Source organism: Labrus bergylta, chromosome 5 (genome assembly GCF_963930695.1).
Source record: "Labrus bergylta chromosome 5, fLabBer1.1, whole genome shotgun sequence".
In the NCBI taxonomy this organism is placed as follows: domain Eukaryota; kingdom Metazoa; phylum Chordata; class Actinopteri; order Labriformes; family Labridae; genus Labrus; species Labrus bergylta.
Window position 1 is genome coordinate 30,151,118 of NC_089199.1, and position 22,268 is coordinate 30,173,385.

A 22,268-nucleotide genomic window follows, 5' to 3' on the forward strand; every position below is an offset into this window, starting at 1 on the left:
GATCACTTTTTTTTGTGAATCTTGGTTTTTTTATTTGTGGATTTGTTTTACATTTATATAGAATGAAAAATATTTGTGCGTGCATTGAAATACATTTGTGAATATTGAGACTGATCTAACTCCATACTGATGAGTTTCATTCTGCATCAGTCTGAACGAGTCAATCAACGTGGAAACCACACTTTATACATAAATGGATCTTTATTGGTATGAAAAAGTGAATATTTACAACATCTGCTCATCATAAACAACATAATATATTTACAACAACCTTCCTCTGCTTTCACACGTCAGATTCATACTGCAAACACAAGGGGGCGCTACACAGCAGCTACCCTCCACCTGGCAGACTCTTTAACACCCTGCTACTTTCAGGTACCCCTCAATAACTCCAGACTTAAAGGTTTCAAGTCCAAACTTAACAGAAAATGTGAATAAACTTGACCCTGTGGACGGTCAGTGTGGCTCTCTGCTGTTTCCCACTTTTCTGTCGAGCAGCAGAAATAATTTAAGGTTTCTTCTGTCATATCAAACATACAGCAATGTTTGTTAAATGGAAAGTCTTCTCCATGGATGAATATGGGACACATTTGTCTGTTGCCTTTTTTTTTTAAATATGTCTACAGCTACACAACGTCCAAGACTTTAAATTTTCCATTTTCCAATCAGACTGTGTGCTCAGGACTCATTTGTAGGATCTTTGTGCAGCTGCAAAAACATTTTGAGTAAAAAGAACAACACAGTTCTAACATATTAGATGTTGTCTGAGTGATTTCAGTGCTCTAAAGACATCTGTTTTTTTTAACCTGAGGAACAATGTGCACTGTGAATTGTGCATCATAGAAGGCATTCCCCAGCAGCAGTTCCCTAATAAATATATGGAGTCTTTCGGGGGGGTCGACCCCGTTGGCTTTAGGAGGCGTGCAGTCTGTTGGAGATGCTCCTTTGGCTGACTTTGTGAGTCTTGGAGAAAGTCAGGGTTGTTGCACCGTTTTCCAAAGCCTGCTCCTTCTCCTCCTCCTCCTCCTCCTCCTCCTTCTTCTTTCCCTCCACTTTGTGCTGCACATCGGCCTCAACAGTTCTCCTCTCCTTGGCTAACATGAGGAGCATCTCAGCGTCCAGCGGCTCGTCAGAGCAGAAAGGGTGACACACGGTCTCCACCAGGCCGATGGCCGTCCCCAGCACGGCAAACACAGAGCCCACCAGGTAGACCTTCAGCAGACCCCGGCTGGGTTTCTGACTCAGCATCTCTTTGGCAAAGGGGATCAACTCCTGCAGGTTGTCCATTTCCACACAGCTCTGCTTCAGCTCAGACGCTATGGTGGCCTAGAAAGACCTTTAGAAAGTAAAAAAAACATAAATTAGAAATAAGTCTTAAAAGAAAAAGAGACATTTCAGGAAGAAATCATTTAAAAGGTGCAAACAACAGATGTTAATTTAAGTCATGACTATAGGTTTTACATTCTGGTTATTGAAGTTGCAGCTGTTTGACTATTCGGCCAATCAGCTCTGAGAATTGTCTGGTGTTATACTCGGCTATATGCAACTTACGGCTACTAAAAAAAACACTTTAAAGAACTAGCGTAGTTTGAAATGTCAGCGTTTGAAAAAGTATAAAAATAACTTACTGTGAAGTAGTTTGTTCCTTTCAAAGGTTCTCTTTACTCATATGTTCCTGTATGTGGCAGATCACACTCTTACTGGGAGCTGTGGTGGTCACTTATATACCCACTCTCTCCTCCCACACGTTGAATATTCATGCAGCACGGAGGCCAGTCTTTGGAAGCACCCAAGAACATCCGGCTGGGAGCCAGAAACTTTCACCCAGTTGTGTTCGTGCTCGTTACACAGTCAACTCTGTCGCTGATGTTCTTAGTGAAACTCCATTCAGGGATGTGTAGCAATCAAAAGTCAGTTTGTACCGATGGCTGATGATTATTGTGAGTCTGAATGTTCACTTTCTGTATTTACTGACTGAATTAAAACCTTCAGAGAAGACCAATCAGGTCGATAAGACTCAGAGCACGATGACACTGAAGGCGCGCAAAACACATAACTAATCATTAACTGACATGTTTGAGGATTTTTCAGTGTTTAGATTTGTTTTCATCTTTATTTTTTTTCTCATTCCTTCCTCATGTCATTTTATCACAAGCAGCAACCTCCAGTGTTGAAAAATAAAGCCAATGTGGAAGTGCAAATTCCTGCAGTTCATGGAGTGTCCACTAGAGGCTGGCTGCAGGAACACAGGAAGTCACATACACACAACAGGTAAAAAAGCTGTTTTTACAGCATAAATAAACATGTTTACAGCCTGATATAAAAAAGGAAATAGGTCTGATTAATTATTGTCATCACTGGCACACACTGTACGGAGGTTGTTTTTTTTTAAACGGCTCTGTTATGATTTTGAAACGATATCTGTTATCCATAGTTAGGCGCGTAGCTGAGAAGACGGTTCATCAGGAGGTTTAAAACCCGCCTCAGCTCCAGCTCTCAGCCTGTCGTTAGGTTGACTGAAAGTTAGGTTGAGACAGGATTTCCAACATGGCGACTGCTGCAGATTAGCCTCCAGCGCCCCCTTCAGGAACAGACAGGTGACGTCACTCAGGCTTCATCCATTTAAAAAAAAATTTTTTTTAGAACTTTATTTATATAGCACCTTTCAAAAACACAGGTTTACAAAGTGCTTTGACAAACAAGAACAAAGCAAACTAAAGCAAACACAGAAGAACATAAACAACAACAAGAACATAACAAATGCAAAATACCAAAAATAATTAAATACAATTCAACAGAAAAGAACCCAAAGTGCACGATACCCAACAGACATATATAACCCAACCATCACAAGAACCATCACAAGAACCATCATAAGAACCATCATAAGAACCATCACAAGAACCATCACAAGAACCATCACAAGAACCATCACAAGAACCATCACAAGAACCATCACAAGAACCATCATAAGAACCATCACAAGAACCAACACAAGAACCATCATAAGAACCCAACAACACGAGCTGAGACCAAGAGGAACCAAAGATTTAAAAGATGTAAGAAACTAAAAGAGCTGAAAAAAATCAAAAGATAACAGCAATAACAAGGTAAGAACAGAAAAAGAAATAGAAACAAGTGGTTAAAGGATAAATAAAAACTATAATATTAATAATAATAAAAATTCAATATAAATACGAGATAAGAGCATAAATAAAAGGACAGTAAGAAGTAAAAGAAGATAAAAATAGTAAAACTAGTAAGAAAAGACATTAAGAAGACGACATCACATAAAAACAAGTCTGTAAAAGTACGTTTTAAGAAGGGATTTAAAAGAATTGAGGGAGTCTGCGAGTCTTATCTCCTCAGGGAGGTCGTTCCAAAGTCGAGGGGCCCTGACTGAAAAGGCCGGGTCACCTTTAGTTTTAAGTCTCGACTTTGGAACGACCAGGAGGCCCCCACCTGAGGATCTAAGACTGCGGGCTGGCTCATATGGTGTCAGTAGCTCTGTTATATAGCTTGGAGCGAGCCCTGTCCGTGCTTTAAAAGTAATGAGTAAAATCTTAAAATCGATTCTAAAACGTACAGGAAGCCAGTGTAATGAAGCTAAAATTGGAGTGATGTGATGTCGTCTGTTACAACCAGTAAGAAACCTAGCTGCTGCATTTTGGACTAGCTGGAAACTGACTTATTCGTGATTCCGGAAAAGAGGGAGTTACAGTAGTCAAGTCGAGAGAAGATGAGGGCGTGGATGATCTTTTCAAGGTCTGGTTGGGTTAGAATTGTTTTAATTATGGAGATGGTGCGTAGATGGAAGAAGCATGATCGGTCAACTGTTTTGATATGGGATTCAAAGGTGAGATTGCAATCAAATGTTATTCCTAGATTTCTGGCGGTGGGTTGGACATTGGTGAATAAGGGACCGAGGCTGCTCTTTGAGATATGAGTGGTGTTTGGCGGGTTGAATACTATGATTTCAGATTTAGAATTGTTCAGTTGGAGAAAGTTTTGTGCCATCCAGCAGTTGATATGGTTTAGGCAGTTTCTGACAGCAGCTAGTCTCCTCGCGTCCTCAGGTCTCAAAGGAAGGTATATCTGTGTGTCGTCTGCATAGCAGTGAAAGGAGACTTTGTGGCGTTCAATTATTTGGCCAAGAGGCAGCATATAAATGGAGAATAAAATGGGACCTAAAACCGAACCTTGCGGTACACCACAGGTAATGTTAGAGGTAGAGGAGGAGTAGTTACCGATGGTGACCACGAAGGTTCTTTCTAAAAGATAAGAGTAAAATCAGCTAAGTGCAGTATCCTTTAAACCAACCCATTTTCTAAGACGATCAATTAAAATTGTGTGATCAACAGTATCAAAAGCTGCGTTAAGATCTAAAATAATTAAAATTGTGCCCTCCCCTCTATCTGTTGCTAAAAGAAGCTCATTGATAACCTTGAGGAGGGCCGGCTCTAAAACCGGATTGGAATTTCTCAAAGAGGTTATTTTCAGTCATAAAAGATAAAAGTTGTGTTGAAACCACCTTTTCTAAAACTTTTGATAAAAATGGAAGTTTTGAGATTGGTCTAAAATTGTTAAAATCAGTGGGATCAAGGTTGGCTTTCTTTAAAAGTGGTTGGACCACAGCATGTTTAAAAGCAGAGGGGACTACACCTTCCGCCAAAAAACTATTACTAATGGATAAAATACTGGGTCCAACTGTGTTAAAAACCTCTTTGAGAAATGTTGTGGGAATAAAATCAAGGCTGCACGTAGCTGATTTCATGTGGGTTAGAATTTCAGATAAAAAGGTCAAGGACACCGGCTTACAGTCTGTAGTTCATCCCTGTGTGTATTTTTCATGTTGGGTTTAGTTTTTAGTGTTTTATTTTGTAGTTCTTGACTCTGTGTTATCATGTCTCGTGTTACTTCCTTTCCTTTTTGATTGGCTTCACCACCTTCACCTGTGTCTTGTTTGGCACACCTGTGTCCAATCATCCCAAGTCTATTTAGTGTCTTTCTCTTCCTTTGTTAAACCTTCTACGTGTCTCCTTCTTCAGTCTTTTTTGTTTCTCCCTGTGTTTTGACTTGTTTTTAAGAAAGTTGCCATTTGGCAATTTGTAAAACTGATATTTAGAGTCTCAATCTGAATAATTTGTGAATGTTTAAATTGAGACTTTCTTGCAATCGAGCTTAACTTGCAGTTGGTGAGAGTCGGGCTGTGTAAGGTGTCCCTGCTCGGAGTATCTGGAAGTCTGAGCCAGCACCTCGACACAGAGGGAGCAAACTGTGAGCCTGGATCACAGGCGAGACCAGCCTGCAATCTCCTAGTTCGCCCAATTTGGACCGAAAAGAAATAAAATAAATTATTATTTTCTACATTTCCCTTCCATACACATGTGTGAGGGTCTGTGTGTATGGGATCACATGTAGAGAACATGGGAGGCTTATGTGTTTTTATTCCTCCAAAGGCATGAAATGAAACGACTCTCATTGCCGTTATATCTTATTGAAGGTTGACAGAGGTGATCTGAGAAATGAAACTATAACGTCTCCTCATATTTGACCATGTTCTACTTATCGTACTTCTAGTGATTGGACCTGAAGGAAAAGCAAAACCAGAATCATGTTCAGACTATTGGGTTAAAGGTAAAGGTGTTATCAGGAGGCTAAAAATAGAAGTGGAATAAACATTTGCTGTGCCTCTGTTTGTCTCCAGGTCCGTACATTGTTGGTACTGTTGGATAAAAGCCATGCAGGTGACCAATGGGGTTTTTTGTTGTTTGGATGGTGGAGTCCATGTGAATCTTTTGATGTGGATTTCCTTGTTGTTGATATGTTTGATGATGAAGAAATTCGCCGTTGAGACTGACTTGCTTTCAAAGAGTATAATTTTATTTAAGCAAGAAACAGCATCACTGGTCACGTCTGACCAGGAGGATCAAGAAGCCAATAATGATCTCTCTCGAACACACAGAGACAATCGCTTATATGCATCCAAACATCCGCTTTTCGTCATGGGTCATAAAACATCACGTTACACAACCACATGTTGCAATACTCCTATACAACACCTCAATTTAAACATTCCACCTGAGGGGACTCCTAAATCTCCTTCAGATACTATCACAAGACGCGCCTGTTGTAAACTTATATTATCTCTGTCCTAGTTACATCAGACACTTCACTTTCACATTGACAGTCACCAAATTGGGGGAAAGGTTGTGAAAACCCGCGTCACCCTGCAGCCTGTCTGCTGCTGCAACACTTCCTCTGTGAGGTCAGAGGGCAGACGAGCCGTTCAGCACGGAGCGGTGGCCTCACACACACTACACGTACCGCACTCACGTTCTCAGTCTCTGGCCGTGAACCAGCCGGGAAACATGACAACAACAGAACATGATTCATCTGTTTTCTGAAACTCACAAGAAGATGTTATTTGACCCTTATCATCATTTCTTGATCTGAAATGGCACATATGAAAGATTTCTGACAATACTCAAACCAGGCTCTTTAACCGTCTCATTGCTATATTTATATTTTTCACCATTATCAGCTTTCTCCATAGAGCCTGTTAGCATAGCTTCCAAGCAATATGGCGGACGTTAAGTTTAGAAGATAAAATGCAAATGTGAGAAGTATCCCTTTAAGTATAATGTATTTGAAAGTGCATTCTCACTACAGCTGATTTAACAATCCAAATGATAGATCGAGGGGAAACAATTCACATCTATGTCCACTAGGGGGCAGGAGTGCTCTCTTGCAGTGTACAGATTGCAATTTAGTGTTCCTATATGCAAGACAAAGCATCTTTTACAATGACTAGAGAACAATGTGAAGATATAAGCCTCCTCCAATCAACATATTTAACACTCAGGGAGGATTTAACATGCCCGCCCCCTCCCCCCTCTGATCATGTTATTGGACTGTACTTATATATTTTCTAATCTTCTGACCAGGTCGCTCACACACACATGCACGTGTTGGGATCAAATAAAAAATGGATTCAGTATTTTTTCTAAAGCATGTTGACTGCAGGAGTCGGGGATCCAGTCGGTGAACAACCCCTCTTCCACTGAGCCATGAACCCGCCCCCTGTGTGATTCTTTAAATCAGGATCCAAAGCCAAAAAAAATTAAAAATAGTGTGGCATGGAGTCATTGGGAACAAGTGGAGTAAAATATTCATAAAGGTATGAATTTATAAATAAAGAAACTATACAACACTCATCTGGGAAATCTTTTTAGTGTGCCTTTATTGGATATGAGAGTGGACAGAGTAGGAAATCAGGAGAGAGAGAGAGGGTTATGACATGCAGGAAAAGAACCACGGGCCATTCGCTTTAAGGACTTTGGTCTCTGTTCCTGAGGCGCATCCTAACCACTAGGCCATCTGTGCCCTTAGAAGGAGAATCTTAAAATATCTTTACAGCAATAAACTCTTTAAACTGAAATTGAAAAAGTCAAAAAGAAATACAAATTAAAACTAATGAAAAATCCCAAAACTATTGTAATTCGGGCAAACACACAATCCAATCAGCTGAGTGTGGCTGGATCTTGTTGGACATCTTAGTCTGAATGACGTGTGTGCCCCTGTGCATCATAAAGACCCCCAAAAGTTATTTTTAACACACAATAAAAAACCTACACGGGGCACGGGTAGCCTAGTGGTTATAGTCCTCTTAGAGCATTCTGGGGTCGAATCCAACCTGTGGCTCCTTTCCCTCTGTCCCCCCCCCCCCCCCTGTCCCTAATTTGTGACTCTATCGACTGTCCTGTCTCCAAATAAGATTTTACGAAGACACCTACTTGAATATAACATTTGCTTATTGTGCATTATTTTATATAAAACATTGCAGCTCATTTACGTCAATCAACGTGGAAACCACACTTTATACATAAATGGATCTTTATTGGTATGAAAAAGTGAATATTTACAACATCTGCTCATCATAAACAACATAATATATTTATAACAACCTTCCTCTGCTTTCACACGTCAGATTCATACTGCAAACACAAGGGGGCGCTACACAGCAGCTACCCTCCACCTGGCAGACTCTTTAACACCCTGCTACTTTCAGGTACCCCTCAATAACTCCAGACTTAAAGGTTTCAAGTCCAAACTTAACAGAAAATGTGAATAAACTTGACCCTGTGGACGGTCAGTGTGGCTCTCTGCTGTTTCCCACTTTTCTGTCGAGCAGCAGAAAGAAAAAAAAAAGTTGGTTTTATTTTGATAATTTGCGGTCGATCTGTTTTAGGGCTAATTTAAGGTTTCTTCTGTCATATCAAACATACAGCAATGTTTGTTAAATAGAAAGTCTTCTCCATGGATGAATATGGGACACATTTGTCTGTTGCCTTTTTTTTTTTAAATATGTCTACAGCTACACAACGTCCAAGACTTTAAATGTTCCATTTTCCAATCAGACTGTGTGCTCAGGACTCATTTGTAGGATCTTTGTGCAGCTGCAAAAACATTTTGAGTAAAAAGAACAACACAGTTCTAACATATTAGATGTTGTCTGAGTGATTTCAGTGCTCTAAAGACATCTGTTTTTTTTTAACCTGAGGAACAATGTGCACTGTGATTTGTGCATCATAGAAGGCATTCCCCAGCAGCAGTTCCCTAATAAATATATGGAGTCTTTCGGGGGGGTCGACCCCGTTGGCTTTAGGAGGCGTGCAGTCTGTTGGAGATGCTCCTTTGGCTGACTTTGTGAGTCTTGGAGAAAGTCAGGGTTGTTGCACCGTTTTCCAAAGCCTGCTCCTTCTCCTTCTCCTTCTCCTCCTCCTCCTCCTCCTCCTCCTCCTCCTTCTTTCCCTCCACTTTGTGCTGCACATCGGCCTCAACAGTTCTCCTCTCCTTGGCTAACATGAGGAGCATCTCAGCGTCCAGCGGCTCGTCAGAGCAGAAAGGGTGACACACGGTCTCCACCAGGCCGATGGCCGTCCCCAGCACAGCAAACACAGAGCCCACCAGGTAGACCTTCAGCAGACCCCGGCTGGGTTTCTGACTCAGCATCTCTTTGGCAAAGGGGATCAACTCCTGCAGGTTGTCCATTTCCACACAGCTCTGCTTCAGCTCAGACGCTATGGTGGCCTAGAAAGACCTTTAGAAAGAAAAAAAAACACATAAATTAGAAATAAGTCTTAAAAGAAAAAGAGACATTTCAGGAAGAAATCATTTAAAAAGGTGCAAACAACAGATGTTAATTTAAGTCATGACTATAGGTTTTACATTCTGGTTATTGAAGTTGCAGCTGTTTGACTATTCGGCCAATCAGCTCTGAGAATTGTCTGGTGTTATACTCGGCTATATGCAACTTACGGCTACTAAAAAAAACACTTTAAAGAACTAGCGTAGTTTAAAATGTCAGCGTTTGAAAAAGTATAAAAATAACTTACTGTGAAGTAGTTTGTTCCTTTCAAAGGTTCTCTTTACTCATATGTTCCTGTATGTGGCAGATCACACTCTTACTGGGAGCTGTGGTGGTCACTTATATACCCACTCTCTCCTCCCACACGTTGAATATTCATGCAGCACGGAGGCCAGTCTTTGGAAGCACCCAAGAACATCCGGCTGGGAGCCAGAAACTTTCACCCAGTTGTGTTCGTGCTCGTTGCACAGTCAACTCTGTCGCTGATGTTCTTAGTGAAACTCCATTCAGGGATGTGTAGCAATCAAAAGTCAGTTTGTACCGATGGCTGATGATTATTGTGAGTCTGAATGTTCACTTTCTGTATTTACTGACTGAATTAAAACCTTCAGAGAAGACGAATCAGGTCGATAAGACTCAGAGCACGATGACACTGAAGGCGCGCAAAACACAGAACTAATCATTAACTGACATGTTTGAGGATTTTTCAGTGTTTAGATTTGTTTTCATCTTTATTTTTTTCTCATTCCTTCCTCATGTCACTTTATCACAAGCAGCAACCTCCAGTGTTGAAAAATGAAGCCAATGTGGAAGTGCAAATTCCTGCAGTTCATGGAGTGTCCACTAGAGGCTGGCTGCAGGAACACAGGAAGTCACATACACACAACAGGTAAAAAAAGCTGTTTTTACAGCATAAATAAACATGTTTACAGCCTGATATAAAAAAGGAAATAGGTCTGATTAAAAGACATTAAGAAGACGACATCACATAAAAGCAAGTCTGTAAAAGTACGTTTTAAGAAGGGATTTAAAAGAATTGAGGGAGTCTGCGAGTCTTATCTCCTCAGGGAGGTCGTTCCAAAGTCGAGGGGCCCTGACTGAAAAGGCCCGGTCACCTTTAGTTTTAAGTCTCGACTTTGGAACAACCAGGAGGCCCCCACCTGAGGATCTAAGACTGCGGGCTGGCTCATATGGTGTCAGCAGCTCTGTTATATAGCTTGGAGAGTCCGTGCTTTAAAAGTAATGAGTAAAATCTTAAAATTGATTCTAAAACGTACAGGAAGCCAGTGTAATGAAGCTAAAATTGGAGTGATGTGATGTCGTCTGTGATGTCAACCAGTAAGAAGCCTAGCTGCTGCATTTTGGACTAGCTGGAGGCGAGACAGTGACTTATTTGTGATTCCGGAAAAGAGGGAGTTACAGGAGTCAAGTCGAGAGAAAATGAGGGCGTGGATGATCTTTTCAAGGTCTGGTTGGGTTAGAATTGTTTTAATTATGGAGATGGTGCGTAGATGGAAGAAGCATGATCGGTCAACTGTTTTGATATGGGATTCAAAGGTGAGATTGCAATCGAATGTTATTCCTAGATTTCTGGCGGTGGGTTGGACATTGGCGAATAAGGGACCGAGGCTGCTCTTTGAGATATGAGTGGAGTTTAGCGGGTTGAATACTATGATTTCAGATTTAGAATTGTTCAGTTGGAGAAAGTTTTGTGCCATCCAGCAGTTGATATCGTTTAGGCAGTTTCTGACAGCAGCTAGTCTCCTCACGTCCTCAGGTCTCAAAGGAAGGTATATCTGTGTGTCGTCTGCATAGCAGTGAAAGGAGACTTTGTGGCGTTCAATTATTTGGCCAAGAGGCAGCATATAAATGGAGAATAAAATGGGACCTAAAACCGAACCTTGCGGTACACCACAGATAATGTTAGAGGTAGAGGAGGAGTAGTTACCGATGGTGACCGTGAAAGTTCTTTCTAAAAGATAAGAGTAAAATCAGCTAAGTGCAGTATCCTTTAAACCAACCCATTTTCTAAGACGATCAATTAAAATTGTGTGATCAACAATATCAAAAGCTGCGTTAAGATCTAAAATAATTAAAATTGTGCCCTCCCCTCTATCTGTTGCTAAAAGAAGGTCATTGGTTACCTTGAGGAGGGCCGTCTCTGTGCTGTGACAAGCTCTAAAACCGGATTGGAATTTCTCAAAGAGGTTATTTTCAGTCATAAAAGATAAAAGTTGGGTTGAAACCACCTTTTCTAAAACTTTTGATAAAAATGGAAGTTTTGAGATTGGTCTAAAATTGTTAAAATCAGTGGGATCAAGGTTGGCTTTTTTTAAAAGTGGTTGGACCACAGCATGTTTAAAAGCAGAGGGGACTACACCTTCCGCCAAAAAACTATTAATAATGGATAAAATACTGGGTCCAACTGTGTTAAAAACCTCTTTGAGAAATGTTGTGGGAATAAAATCAAGGCTGCACGTAGCTGATTTCATGTGGGTTAGAATTTCAGATAAAAAGGTCAAGGACACCGGCTCAATTAATATTTACAGTCTGTAGTTCATCCCTGTGTGTGTTTTTCATGTTGGGTTTAGTTTTCAGTGTTTTATTTTGTAGTTCTTGACTCTGTGTTATCATGTCTCGTGTTACTTCCTTTCCTTTTTGATTGGCTTCATCACCTTCACCTGTGTCTTGTTTGGCACACCTGTGTCCAATCATCCCAAGTCTATTTAGTGTCTTTCTCTTCCTTTGTTAAACCTTCTACGTGTCTCCTTCTTCAGTCTTCTTTGTTTCTCCCTGTGTTTGGACTTGTTTTTAAGAAAGTTGCCATTTGGCAATTTGTGAAACTGATATTTAGAGTCTCAATCTGAATAATTTGTGGATGTTTAAATTGAGACTTTCTTGCAATCGAGCTTAACTTGCAGTTGGTGAGAGTCGGGCTGTGTAAGGTGTCCCTGCTCGGAGTATCTGGAAGTCTGAGCCAGCACCTCGACACAGAGGGAGCAAACTGTGAGCCTGGATCACAGGCGAGACCAGCCTGCAATCTCCTAGTTCGCCCAATTTGGACCGAAAAGAAATAAAATAAATTATTATTTTCTACATTTCCCTTCCATACACATGTGTGAGGGTCTGTGTGTATGGGATCACATGTAGAGAACATGGGAGGCTTATGTGTTTTTATTCCTCCAAAGGCATGAAATGAAACGACTCATTGCCGTTATATCTTATTGAAGGTTGACAGAGGTGATCTGAGAAATGAAACTATAACGTCTCCTCATATTTAACCATGTTCTACTTATCGTACTTCTAGTGATCGGACCTGAAGGAAAAGAAAATTCAGAATCATGTTCAGACTATTGGGTTAAAGGTAAAGGTGTTATCAGGAGGCTAAAAATAGAAGTGGAATAAACATTTGCTGTGCCTCTGTTTGTCTCCAGGTCCGTACATTGTTGGTACTGTTGGATAAAAGCCATGCAGGTGACCAATGGGGTTTTTTGTTGTTTGGATGATGGAGTCCAAGTGAATCTTCCACATTGACAGTCACCAAATTGGGGGAAAGGTTGTGAAAACCCGCGTCACCCTGCAGCCTGTCTGCGGCTGCAACACTTCCTCTGTGAGGTCAGAGGGCAGACGAGCCGTTCAGCACGGAGCGGTGGCCTCACACACACTACACGTACCGCACTCACGTTCTCAGTCACTGGCCGTGAACCAGCCGGGAAACATGACAACAACAGAACATGATTCATCTGTTTTCTGAAACTCACAAGAAGATGTTATTTGACCCTTATCATCATTTCTTGATCTGAAATGGCACATATGAAAGATTTCTGACAATACTCAAACCAGGCTCTTTAACCGTCTCATTGCTATATTTATATTTTTCACCATTATCAGCTTTCTCCATAGAGCCTGTTAGCATAGCTTCCAAGCAATATGGCGGACGTTAAGTTTAAAAGATGAAATGCAAATGGGTGAAGTATCCCTTTAAGTATAATGTATTTGAAAGTGCATTCTCACTACAGCTGATTTAACAATCCAAATGATAGATCGAGGGGAAACAATTCACATCTATGTCCACTAGGGGGCAGGAGTGCTCTCTTGCAGTGTACAGATTGCAATTTAGTGTTCCTACATGCAAGACAAAGCATCTTTTACAATGACTAGAGAACAATGTGAAGATATAAGCCTCCTCCAATCAACATATTTAACACTCAGGGAGGATTTAACATGCCCGCCCCCTCCCCCCTCTGATCATGTTATTGGACTGTACTTATATATTTTCTAGTCTTCTGACCAGGTCGCTCACACACACATGCACGTGTTGGGATCAAATAAAAAAAGGATTCAGTATCTTTTCTAAAGCATGTTGACTGCAGGAGTCGGGGATCCAGTCGGTGATCAACCCCTCTTCCACTGAGCCATGAACCCGCCCCCTGTGTGATTCTTTAAATCAGGATCCAAAAAATAACCAAACAGTGTGGCATGGAGTCATCGGTATGTTAGATCAGTCTCAATATTAACAAATGCACACAGAAGGATTCACAAATATATTTCATATACACATATATCTCACTCAAATATATTTGTATATATGTAATTGTTTCAGCAGGGAAATGTCTGTAGCCAATCAGATGTCTCCTTCCTATTCAGCCAATCACAGTGGCGTAGATTCAAGGGTATGTTTTAATGTGATCACTTTTTTTTGTGAAACTTTTTTTTTTTTATTTGTGGATTTGTTTTACATTCATATAGAATGAAAAATATTTGTGTGTGCATTGAAATACATTTGTGAATATTGAGACTGATCTAACTCCATACTGATGAGTTTCATTCTGCATCAGTCTGAACGAGTCAATCAACGTGGAAACCACACTTTATACATAAATGGATCTTTATTGGTATGAAAAAGTGAATATTTACAACATCTGCTCATCATAAACAACATAATATATTTACAACAACCTTCCTCTACTTTCACACGTCAGATTCATACTGCAAACACAAGGGGGCGCTACACAGCAGCTACCCTCCACCTGGCAGACTCTTTAACACCCTGCTACTTTCAGGTACCCCTCAATAACTCCAGACTTAAAGGTTTCAAGTCCAAACTTAACAGAAAATGTGAATAAACTTGACCCTGTGGACGGTCAGTGTGGCTCTCTGCTGTTTCCCACTTTTCTGTCGAGCAGCAGAAAGAAAAAAAAAAGTTGGTTTTATTTTGATAAATAATGTGTGGTCGATCTGTCTTAGGGCTAATTTAAGGTTTCTTCTGTCATATCAAACATACAGCAATGTTTGTTAAATGGAAAGTCTTCTCCATGGATGAATATGGGACACATTTGTCTGTTGCCTTTTTTTTTTTAAATATGTCTACAGCTACACAACGTCCAAGACTTTAAATTTTCCATTTTCCAATCGGACTGTGTGCTCAGGACTCATTTTTAGGATCTTTGTGCAGCTGCAAAAACATTTTGAGTAAAAAGAACAACACAGTTCTAACATATTAGATGTTGTCTGAGTGATTTCAGTGCTCTAAAGACATCTGTTTTTTTTTAACCTGAGGAACAATATGCACTGTGATTTGTGCATCATAGAAGGCATTCCCCAGCAGCAGTTCCCTAATAAATATATGGAGTCTTTCGGGGGGGTCGACCCCGCTGGCTTTAGGAGGCGTGCAGTCTGTTGGAGATGCTCCTTTGGCTGACTTTGTGAGTCTTGGAGAAAGTCAGGGTTGTTGCACCGTTTTCCAAAGCCTGCTCCTTCTCCTCCTCCTCCTCCTCCTCCTCCTCCTTCTTTCCCTCCACTTTGTGCTGCACATCGGCCTCAACAGTTCTCCTCTCCTTGGCTAACATGAGGAGCATCTCAGCGTCCAGCGGCTCGTCAGAGCAGAAAGGGTGACACACGGTCTCCACCAGGCCGATGGCCGTCCCCAGCACGGCAAACACAGAGCCCACCAGGTAGACCTTCAGCAGACCCCGGCTGGGTTTCTGACTCAGCATCTCTTTGGCAAAGGGGATCAACTCCTGCAGGTTGTCCATTTCCACACAGCTCTGCTTCAGCTCAGACGCTATGGTGGCCTAGAAAGACCTTTAGAAAGAAAAAAAAAAACATAAATTAGAAATAAGTCTTAAAAGAAAAGGAGACATTTCAGGAAGAAATCATTTAAAAGGTGCAAACAACAGATGTTAAATTAAGTCATGACTATAGGTTTTACATTCTGGTTATTGAAGTTGCAGCTGTTTGACTATTCGGCCAATCAGCTCTGAGAATTGTCTGGTGTTATACTCGGCTATATGCAACTTACGGCTACTAAAAAAAACACTTTAAAGAACTAGCGTAGTTTAAAATGTCAGCGTTTGAAAAAGTATAAAAATAACTTACTGTGAAGTAGTTTGTTCCTTTCAAAGGTTCTCTTTACTCATATGTTCCTGTATGTGGCAGATCACACTCTTACTGGGAGCTGTGGTGGTCACTTATATACCCACTCTCTCCTCCCACACGTTGAATATTCATGCAGCACGGAGGCCAGTCTTTGGAAGCACCCAAGAACATCCGGCTGGGAGCCAGAAACTTTCACCCAGTTGTGTTCGTGCTCGTTACACAGTCAACTCTGTCGCTGATGTTCTTAGTGAAACTCCATTCAGGGATGTGTAGCAATCAAAAGTCAGTTTGTACCGATGGCTGATGATTATTGTGAGTCTGAATGTTCACTTTCTGTATTTACTGACTGAATTAAAACCTTCAGAGAAGACGAATCAGGTTGATAAGACTCAGAGCACGATGACACTGAAGGCGCGCAAAACACAGAACTAATCATTAACTGACATGTTTGAGGATTTTTCAGTGTTTAGATTTGTTTTCAAATTTATTTTTTTCTCATTCCTTCCTCATGTCACTTAATCACAAGCAGCAACCTCCAGTAATGAAAAATAAAGCCAGTGTGGAAGTGCAAATTCCTGCAGTTCATGGAGTGTCCACTAGAGGCTGGCTGCAGGAACACAGGAAGTCACATACACACAACAGGTAAAAAAGCTGTTTTTACAGCATAAATAAACATGTTTACAGCCTGATATAAAAAAGGAAATAGGTCTGATTAAAAGACATTAAGAAGACGACATCACATAAAAACAAGTCTGTAAAAGTACGTTTTAAGAAGGGATTTAAAAGAATTGAGGGAGTCTGCGAGTCTTATCTCCTCAGGGAGGTCGTTCCAAAGTCGAGGGGCCCTGACTGAAAAGGCCCGGTCACCTTTAGTTTTAAGTCTCGACTTTGGAACGACCAGGAGGCCCCCACCTGAGGATCTAAGACTGCGGGCTGGCTCATATGGTGTCAGCAGCTCTGTTATATAGCTTGGAGAGTCCGTGCTTTAAAAGTAATGAGTAAAATCTTAAAATCGATTCTAAAACGTACAGGAAGCCAGTGTAATGAAGCTAAAATTGGAGTGATGTGATGTCGTCTGTTACAACCAGTAAGAAGCCTAGCTGCTGCATTTTGGACTAGCTGGAAACTGACTTATTTGTGATTCCGGAAAAGAGGGAGTTACAGTAGTCAAGTCGAGAGAAAATGAGGGCGTGGATGATCTTTTCAAGGTCTGGTTGGGTTAGAATTGTTTTAATTTTGGAGATGGTGCGTAGATGGAAGAAGCTTGATCGGTCAACTGTTTTGATATGGGATTCAAAGGTGAGATTGCAATCGAATGTTATTCCTAGATTTCTGGCGGTGGGTTGGACATTGGCGAATAAGGGACCGAGGCTGCTCTTTGAGATATGAGTGGAGTTTGGCGGGTTGAATACTATTTTTTCAGATTTAGAATTGTTCAGTTGGAGAAAGTTTTGTGCCATCCAGCAGTTGATATGGTTTAGGCAGTTTCTGCCAGCAGCTAGTCTCCTCACGTCCTCAGGTCTCAAAGGAAGGTATATCTGTGTGTCGTCTGCATAGCAGTGAAAGGAGACTTTGTGGCCTTCAATTATTTGGCCAAGAGGCAGCATATAAATGGAGAATTAAATGGGACCTAAAACCGAACCTTGCGGTACACCACAGGTAATGTTAGAGGTAGAGGAGGAGTAGTTACCGATGGTGACCGCGAAGGTTCTTTCTAAAAGATAAGAGTAAAATCAGCTAAGTGCAGTATCCTTTAAACCAACCCATTTTCTAAGACGATCAATTAAAACTGTGTGATCAACAGTATCAAAAGCTGCGTTAAGATCTAAAATAATTAAAATTGTGCCCTCCCCTCTATCTGTTGCTAAAAGAAGGTCATTGGTTACCTTGAGGAGGGCCGTCTCTGTGCTGTGACAAGCTCTAAAACCGGATTGGAATTTCTCAAAGAGGTTATTTTCAGTCATAAAAGATAAAAGTTGTGTTGAAACCACCTTTTCTAAAACTTTTGATAAAAATGGAAGTTTTGAGATTGGTCTAAAATTGTTAAAATCAGTGGGATCAAGGTTGGCTTTCTTTAAAAGTGGTTGGACCACAGCATGTTTAAAAGCAGAGGGGACTACACCTTCCGCCAAAAAACTATTAATAATGGATAAAATACTGGGTCCAACTGTGTTAAAAACCTCTTTGAGAAATGTTGTGGGAATAAAATCAAGGCTGCACGTAGCTGATTTCATGTGGGTTAGAATTTCAGATAAAAAGGTCAAGGACACCGGCTTACAGTCTGTGGTTCATCCCTGTGTGTATTTTTCATGTTGGGTTTAGTTTTCAGTGTTTTATTTTGTAGTTCTTGACTCTGTGTTATCATGTCTCGTGTTACTTCCTTTCCTTTTTGATTGGCTTCATCACCTTCACCTGTGTCTTGTTTGGCACACCTGTGTCCAATCATCCCAAGTCTATTTAGTGTCTTTCTCTTCCTTTGTTAAACCTTCTACGTGTCTCCTTCTTCAGTCTTCTTTGTTTCTCCCTGTGTTTGGACTTGTTTTTAAGAAAGTTGCCATTTGGCAATTTGTAAAACTGATATTTAGAGTCTCAATCTGAATAATTTGTGGATGTTTAAATTGAGACTTTCTTGCAATCGAGCTTAACTTGAGATGAGATGAGATGAGATTCAACTTTATTGTCATTACACATATACAAGTATAGAGTAACGAAATGAGGTTTGGCATCTCACCAGAAGTGCAAATAAGCAGAAAGTGCAAGAGTCTGTGCTATGTACAGTAATTTACTGCAAGTTTACTGCAAGTAACACCAACTTGCAGTTGGTGAGAGTCGGGCTGTGTAAGGTGTCCCTGCTCGGGGTATCTGGAAGTCTGAGCCAGCACCTCGACACAGAGGGAGCAAACTGTGAGCCTGGATCACAGGCGAGACCAGCCTGCAATCTCCTAGTTCACCCAATTTGGACCGAAAAGAAATAAAATAAATTCCTATTTTCTACATTTTCCTTCCATACACATGTGTGAGGGTCTGTGTGTATGGGGTCACATGTAGAGAACATGGGAGGCTGATGTGTTTTTATTTCCTCCAAAGGCATGAAATGAAACGACTCTCATTGCCGTTACATCTTATTGAAGGTTGACAGAGGTGATCTGAGAAATTAAACTATAACGTCTCCTCATATTTGACCATGTTCTACTTATCGTACTTCTAGTGATCGGACCTGAAGGAAAAGAAAAATCAGAATCATGTTCAGACTACTGGGTTAAAGGTAAAGGTGTTATCAGGAGGCTAAAAATAGAAGTGGAATAAACATTTGCTGTGCCTCTGTTTGTCTCCAGGTCCGTACATTGTTGGTACTGTTGGATAAAAGCCATGCAGGTGACCAATGGGGTTTTTTGTTGTTTGGATGATGGAGTCCATGTGAATCTTCCACATTGACAGTCAACAAATTGGGGGAAAGGTTGTGAAAACCCGCGTCACCCTGCAGCCTGTCTGCGGCTGCAACACTTCCTCTGTGAGGTCAGAGGGCAGACGAGCCGTTCAGCACGGAGCGGTGGCCTCACACACACTACACGTACCGCACTCACGTTCTCAGTCACTGGCCGTGAACCAGCCGGGAAACATGACAACAACAGAACATGATTCATCTGTTTTCTGAAACTCACAAGAAGATGTTATTTGACCCTTATCATCATTTCTTGATCTGAAATGGCACATATGAAAGATTTCTGACAATACTCAAACCAGGCTATTTAACCGTCTCATTGCTATATTTATATTTTTCACCATTATCAGCTTTCTCCATAGAGCCTGTTAGCATAGCTTCCAAGCAATATGGCGGACGTTAAGTTTAGAAGATAAAATGCAAATGGGTGAAGTATCCCTTTAAGTATAATGTATTTGAAAGTGCATTCTCACTACAGCTGATTTAACAATCCAAATGATAGATCGAGGGGAAACAATTCACATCTATGTCCACTAGGGGGCAGGAGTGCTCTCTTGCAGTGTACAGATTGCAATTTAGTGTTCCTACATGCAAGACAAAGCATCTTTTACAATGACTAGAGAACAATGTGAAGATATAAGCCTCCTCCAATCAACATATTTAACACTCAGGGAGGATTTAACATGCCCGCCCCCTCCCCCCTCTGATCATGTTATTGGACTGTACTTATATATTTTCTAGTCTTCTGACCAGGTCGCTCACACACACATGCACGTGTTGGGATCAAATAAAAAAAGGATTCAGTATCTTTTCTAAAGCATGTTGACTGCAGGAGTCGGGGATCCAGTCGGTGATCAACCCCTCTTCCACTGAGCCATGAACCCGCCCCCTGTGTGATTCTTTAAATCAGGATCCAAAAAATAACCAAACAGTGTGGCATGGAGTCATCGGTATGTTAGATCAGTCTCAATATTAACAAATGCACACAGAAGGATTCACAAATATATTTCATATACACATATATCTCACTCAAATATATTTGCATATATGTAATTGTTTCAGCAGGGAAATGTCTGTAGCCAATCAGATGTCTCCTTCCTATTCAGCCAATCACAGTGGCGTAGATTCAAGGGTATGTTTTAATGTGATCACTTTTTTTTGTGAATCTTGGTTTTTTTTATTTGTGGATTTGTTTTACATTTATATAGAATGAAAAATATTTGTGTGTGCATTGAAATACATTTGTGAATATTGAGACTGATCTAACTCCATACTGATGAGTTTCATTCTGCATCAGTCTGAACGAGTCAATCAACGTGGAAACCACACTTTATACATAAATGGATCTTTATTGGTATGAAAAAGTGAATATTTACAACATCTGCTCATCATAAACAACATAATATATTTACAACAACCTTCCTCTGCTTTCACACGTCAGATTCATACTGCAAACACAAGGGGGCGCTACACAGCAGCTACCCTCCACCTGGCAGACTCTTTAACACCCTGCTACTTTCAGGTACCCCTCAATAACTCCAGACTTAAAGGTTTCAAGTCCAAACTTAACAGAAAATGTGAATAAACTTGACCCTGTGGACGGTCAGTGTGGCTCTCTGCTGTTTCCCACTTTTCTGTCGAGCAGCAGAAAGAAAAAAAAAGTTGGTTTTATTTTGATAAATAATGTGCGGTCGATCTGTTTTAGGGCTAATTTAAGGTTTCTTCTGTCATATCAAACATACAGCAATGTTTGTTAAATGGAAAGTCTTCTCCATGGATGAATATGGGACACATTTGTCTGTTGCCTTTTTTTTTTTTTAAATATGTCTACAGCTACACAACGTCCAAGACTTTAAATTTTCCATTTTCCAATCAGACTGTGTGCTCAGGACTCATTTGTAGGATCTTTGTGCAGCTGCAAAAACATTTTGAGTAAAAAGAACAACACAGTTCTAACATATTAGATGTTGTCTGAGTGATTTCAGTGCTCTAAAGACATCTGTTTTTTTTAACCTGAGGAACAATGTGCACTGTGATTTGTGCATCATAGAAGGCATTCCCCAGCAGCAGTTCCCTAATAAATATATGGAGTCTTTCGGGGGGGTCGACCCCGTTGGCTTTAGGAGGCGTGCAGTCTGTTGGAGATGCTCCTTTGGCTGACTTTGTGAGTCTTGGAGAAAGTCAGGGTTGTTGCACCGTTTTCCAAAGCCTGCTCCTTCTCCTTCTCCTCCTCCTCCTCCTCCTCCTCCTCCTTCTTTCCCTCCACTTTGTGCTGCACATCGGCCTCAACAGTTCTCCTCTCCTTGGCTAACATGAGGAGCATCTCAGCGTCCAGCGGCTCGTCAGAGCAGAAAGGGTGACACACGGTCTCCACCAGGCCGATGGCCGTCCCCAGCACAGCAAACACAGAGCCCACCAGGTAGACCTTCAGCAGACCCCGGCTGGGTTTCTGACTCAGCATCTCTTTGGCAAAGGGGATCAACTCCTGCAGGTTGTCCATTTCCACACAGCTCTGCTTCAGCTCAGACGCTATGGTGGCCTAGAAAGACCTTTAGAAAGAAAAAAAAAAACATAAATTAGAAATAAGTCTTAAAAGAAAAAGAGACATTTCAGGAAGAAATCATTTAAAAGGTGCAAACAACAGATGTTAATTTAAGTCATGACTATAGGTTTTACATTCTGGTTATTGAAGTTGCAGCTGTTTGACTATTCGGCCAATCAGCTCTGAGAATTGTCTGGTGTTATACTCGGCTATATGCAACTTACGGCTACTAAAAAAAACACTTTAAAGAACTAGCGTAGTTTAAAATGTCAGCGTTTGAAAAAGTATAAAAATAACTTACTGTGAAGTAGTTTGTTCCTTTCAAAGGTTCTCTTTACTCATATGTTCCTGTATGTGGCAGATCACACTCTTACTGGGAGCTGTGGTGGTCACTTATATACCCACTCTCTCCTCCCACACGTTGAATATTCATGCAGCACGGAGGCCAGTCTTTGGAAGCACCCAAGAACATCCGGCTGGGAGCCAGAAACTTTCACCCAGTTGTGTTCGTGCTCGTTGCACAGTCAACTCTGTCGCTGATGTTCTTAGTGAAACTCCATTCAGGGATGTGTAGCAATCAAAAGTCAGTTTGTACCGATGGCTGATGATTATTGTGAGTCTGAATGTTCACTTTCTGTATTTACTGACTGAATTAAAACCTTCAGAGAAGACGAATCAGGTCGATAAGACTCAGAGCACGATGACACTGAAGGCGCGCAAAACACAGAACTAATCATTAACTGACATGTTTGAGG

The 22,268-nt window shown here is 41.0% G+C and overlaps 4 protein-coding genes across 4 annotated transcripts; all 4 read right to left on the reverse strand.

The window, feature by feature from the left end:
• Window positions 1-182: 182 nt before the first annotated feature.
• LOC109994906 (G0/G1 switch protein 2) lies at window positions 183-1,693 on the reverse strand. The gene is made up of 2 exons (XM_020648415.3): window positions 1,629-1,693; window positions 183-1,336 (listed from the first exon to the last, which is right to left on the reverse strand). Exon 2 carries the CDS (start codon window positions 1,285-1,287, stop codon window positions 913-915), a length of 375 nt encoding a protein of 124 aa, XP_020504071.2. The 5' UTR covers window positions 1,288-1,336; window positions 1,629-1,693; the 3' UTR covers window positions 183-912.
• Window positions 1,694-7,783: 6,090 nt separating this feature from the next.
• LOC136179357 (G0/G1 switch protein 2-like) lies at window positions 7,784-9,461 on the reverse strand. The gene is made up of 2 exons (XM_065955531.1): window positions 9,399-9,461; window positions 7,784-9,103 (listed from the first exon to the last, which is right to left on the reverse strand). Exon 2 carries the CDS (start codon window positions 9,052-9,054, stop codon window positions 8,665-8,667), a length of 390 nt encoding a protein of 129 aa, XP_065811603.1. The 5' UTR covers window positions 9,055-9,103; window positions 9,399-9,461; the 3' UTR covers window positions 7,784-8,664.
• A 4,560-nt stretch (window positions 9,462-14,021) lies between these two features.
• On the reverse strand, window positions 14,022-15,594 carry LOC136179358 (G0/G1 switch protein 2-like). Its single transcript, XM_065955532.1, has 2 exons — window positions 15,530-15,594; window positions 14,022-15,235 (listed from the first exon to the last, which is right to left on the reverse strand). The coding sequence occupies exon 2, from the start codon at window positions 15,184-15,186 to the stop codon at window positions 14,812-14,814; it is 375 nt and encodes a 124-aa protein (XP_065811604.1). The 5' UTR covers window positions 15,187-15,235; window positions 15,530-15,594; the 3' UTR covers window positions 14,022-14,811.
• A 4,706-nt stretch (window positions 15,595-20,300) lies between these two features.
• LOC136179292 (G0/G1 switch protein 2-like) lies at window positions 20,301-21,887 on the reverse strand. Its single transcript, XM_065955390.1, has 2 exons — window positions 21,815-21,887; window positions 20,301-21,520 (listed from the first exon to the last, which is right to left on the reverse strand). Exon 2 carries the CDS (start codon window positions 21,469-21,471, stop codon window positions 21,091-21,093), a length of 381 nt encoding a protein of 126 aa, XP_065811462.1. The 5' UTR covers window positions 21,472-21,520; window positions 21,815-21,887; the 3' UTR covers window positions 20,301-21,090.
• Window positions 21,888-22,268: the final 381 nt, after the last annotated feature.

Bases quoted from the DNA above. Each gene is read 5' to 3' on its own strand.
- LOC109994906 (XM_020648415.3), bottom strand. From the start codon at position 1,287: ATGGACAACCTGCAGGAGTTGATCCCCTTTGCCAAAGAGATGCTGAGT.
- LOC136179358 (XM_065955532.1), bottom strand. From the start codon at position 15,186: ATGGACAACCTGCAGGAGTTGATCCCCTTTGCCAAAGAGATGCTGAGT.
- LOC136179292 (XM_065955390.1), bottom strand. From the start codon at position 21,471: ATGGACAACCTGCAGGAGTTGATCCCCTTTGCCAAAGAGATGCTGAGT.
- LOC136179357 (XM_065955531.1), bottom strand. From the start codon at position 9,054: ATGGACAACCTGCAGGAGTTGATCCCCTTTGCCAAAGAGATGCTGAGT.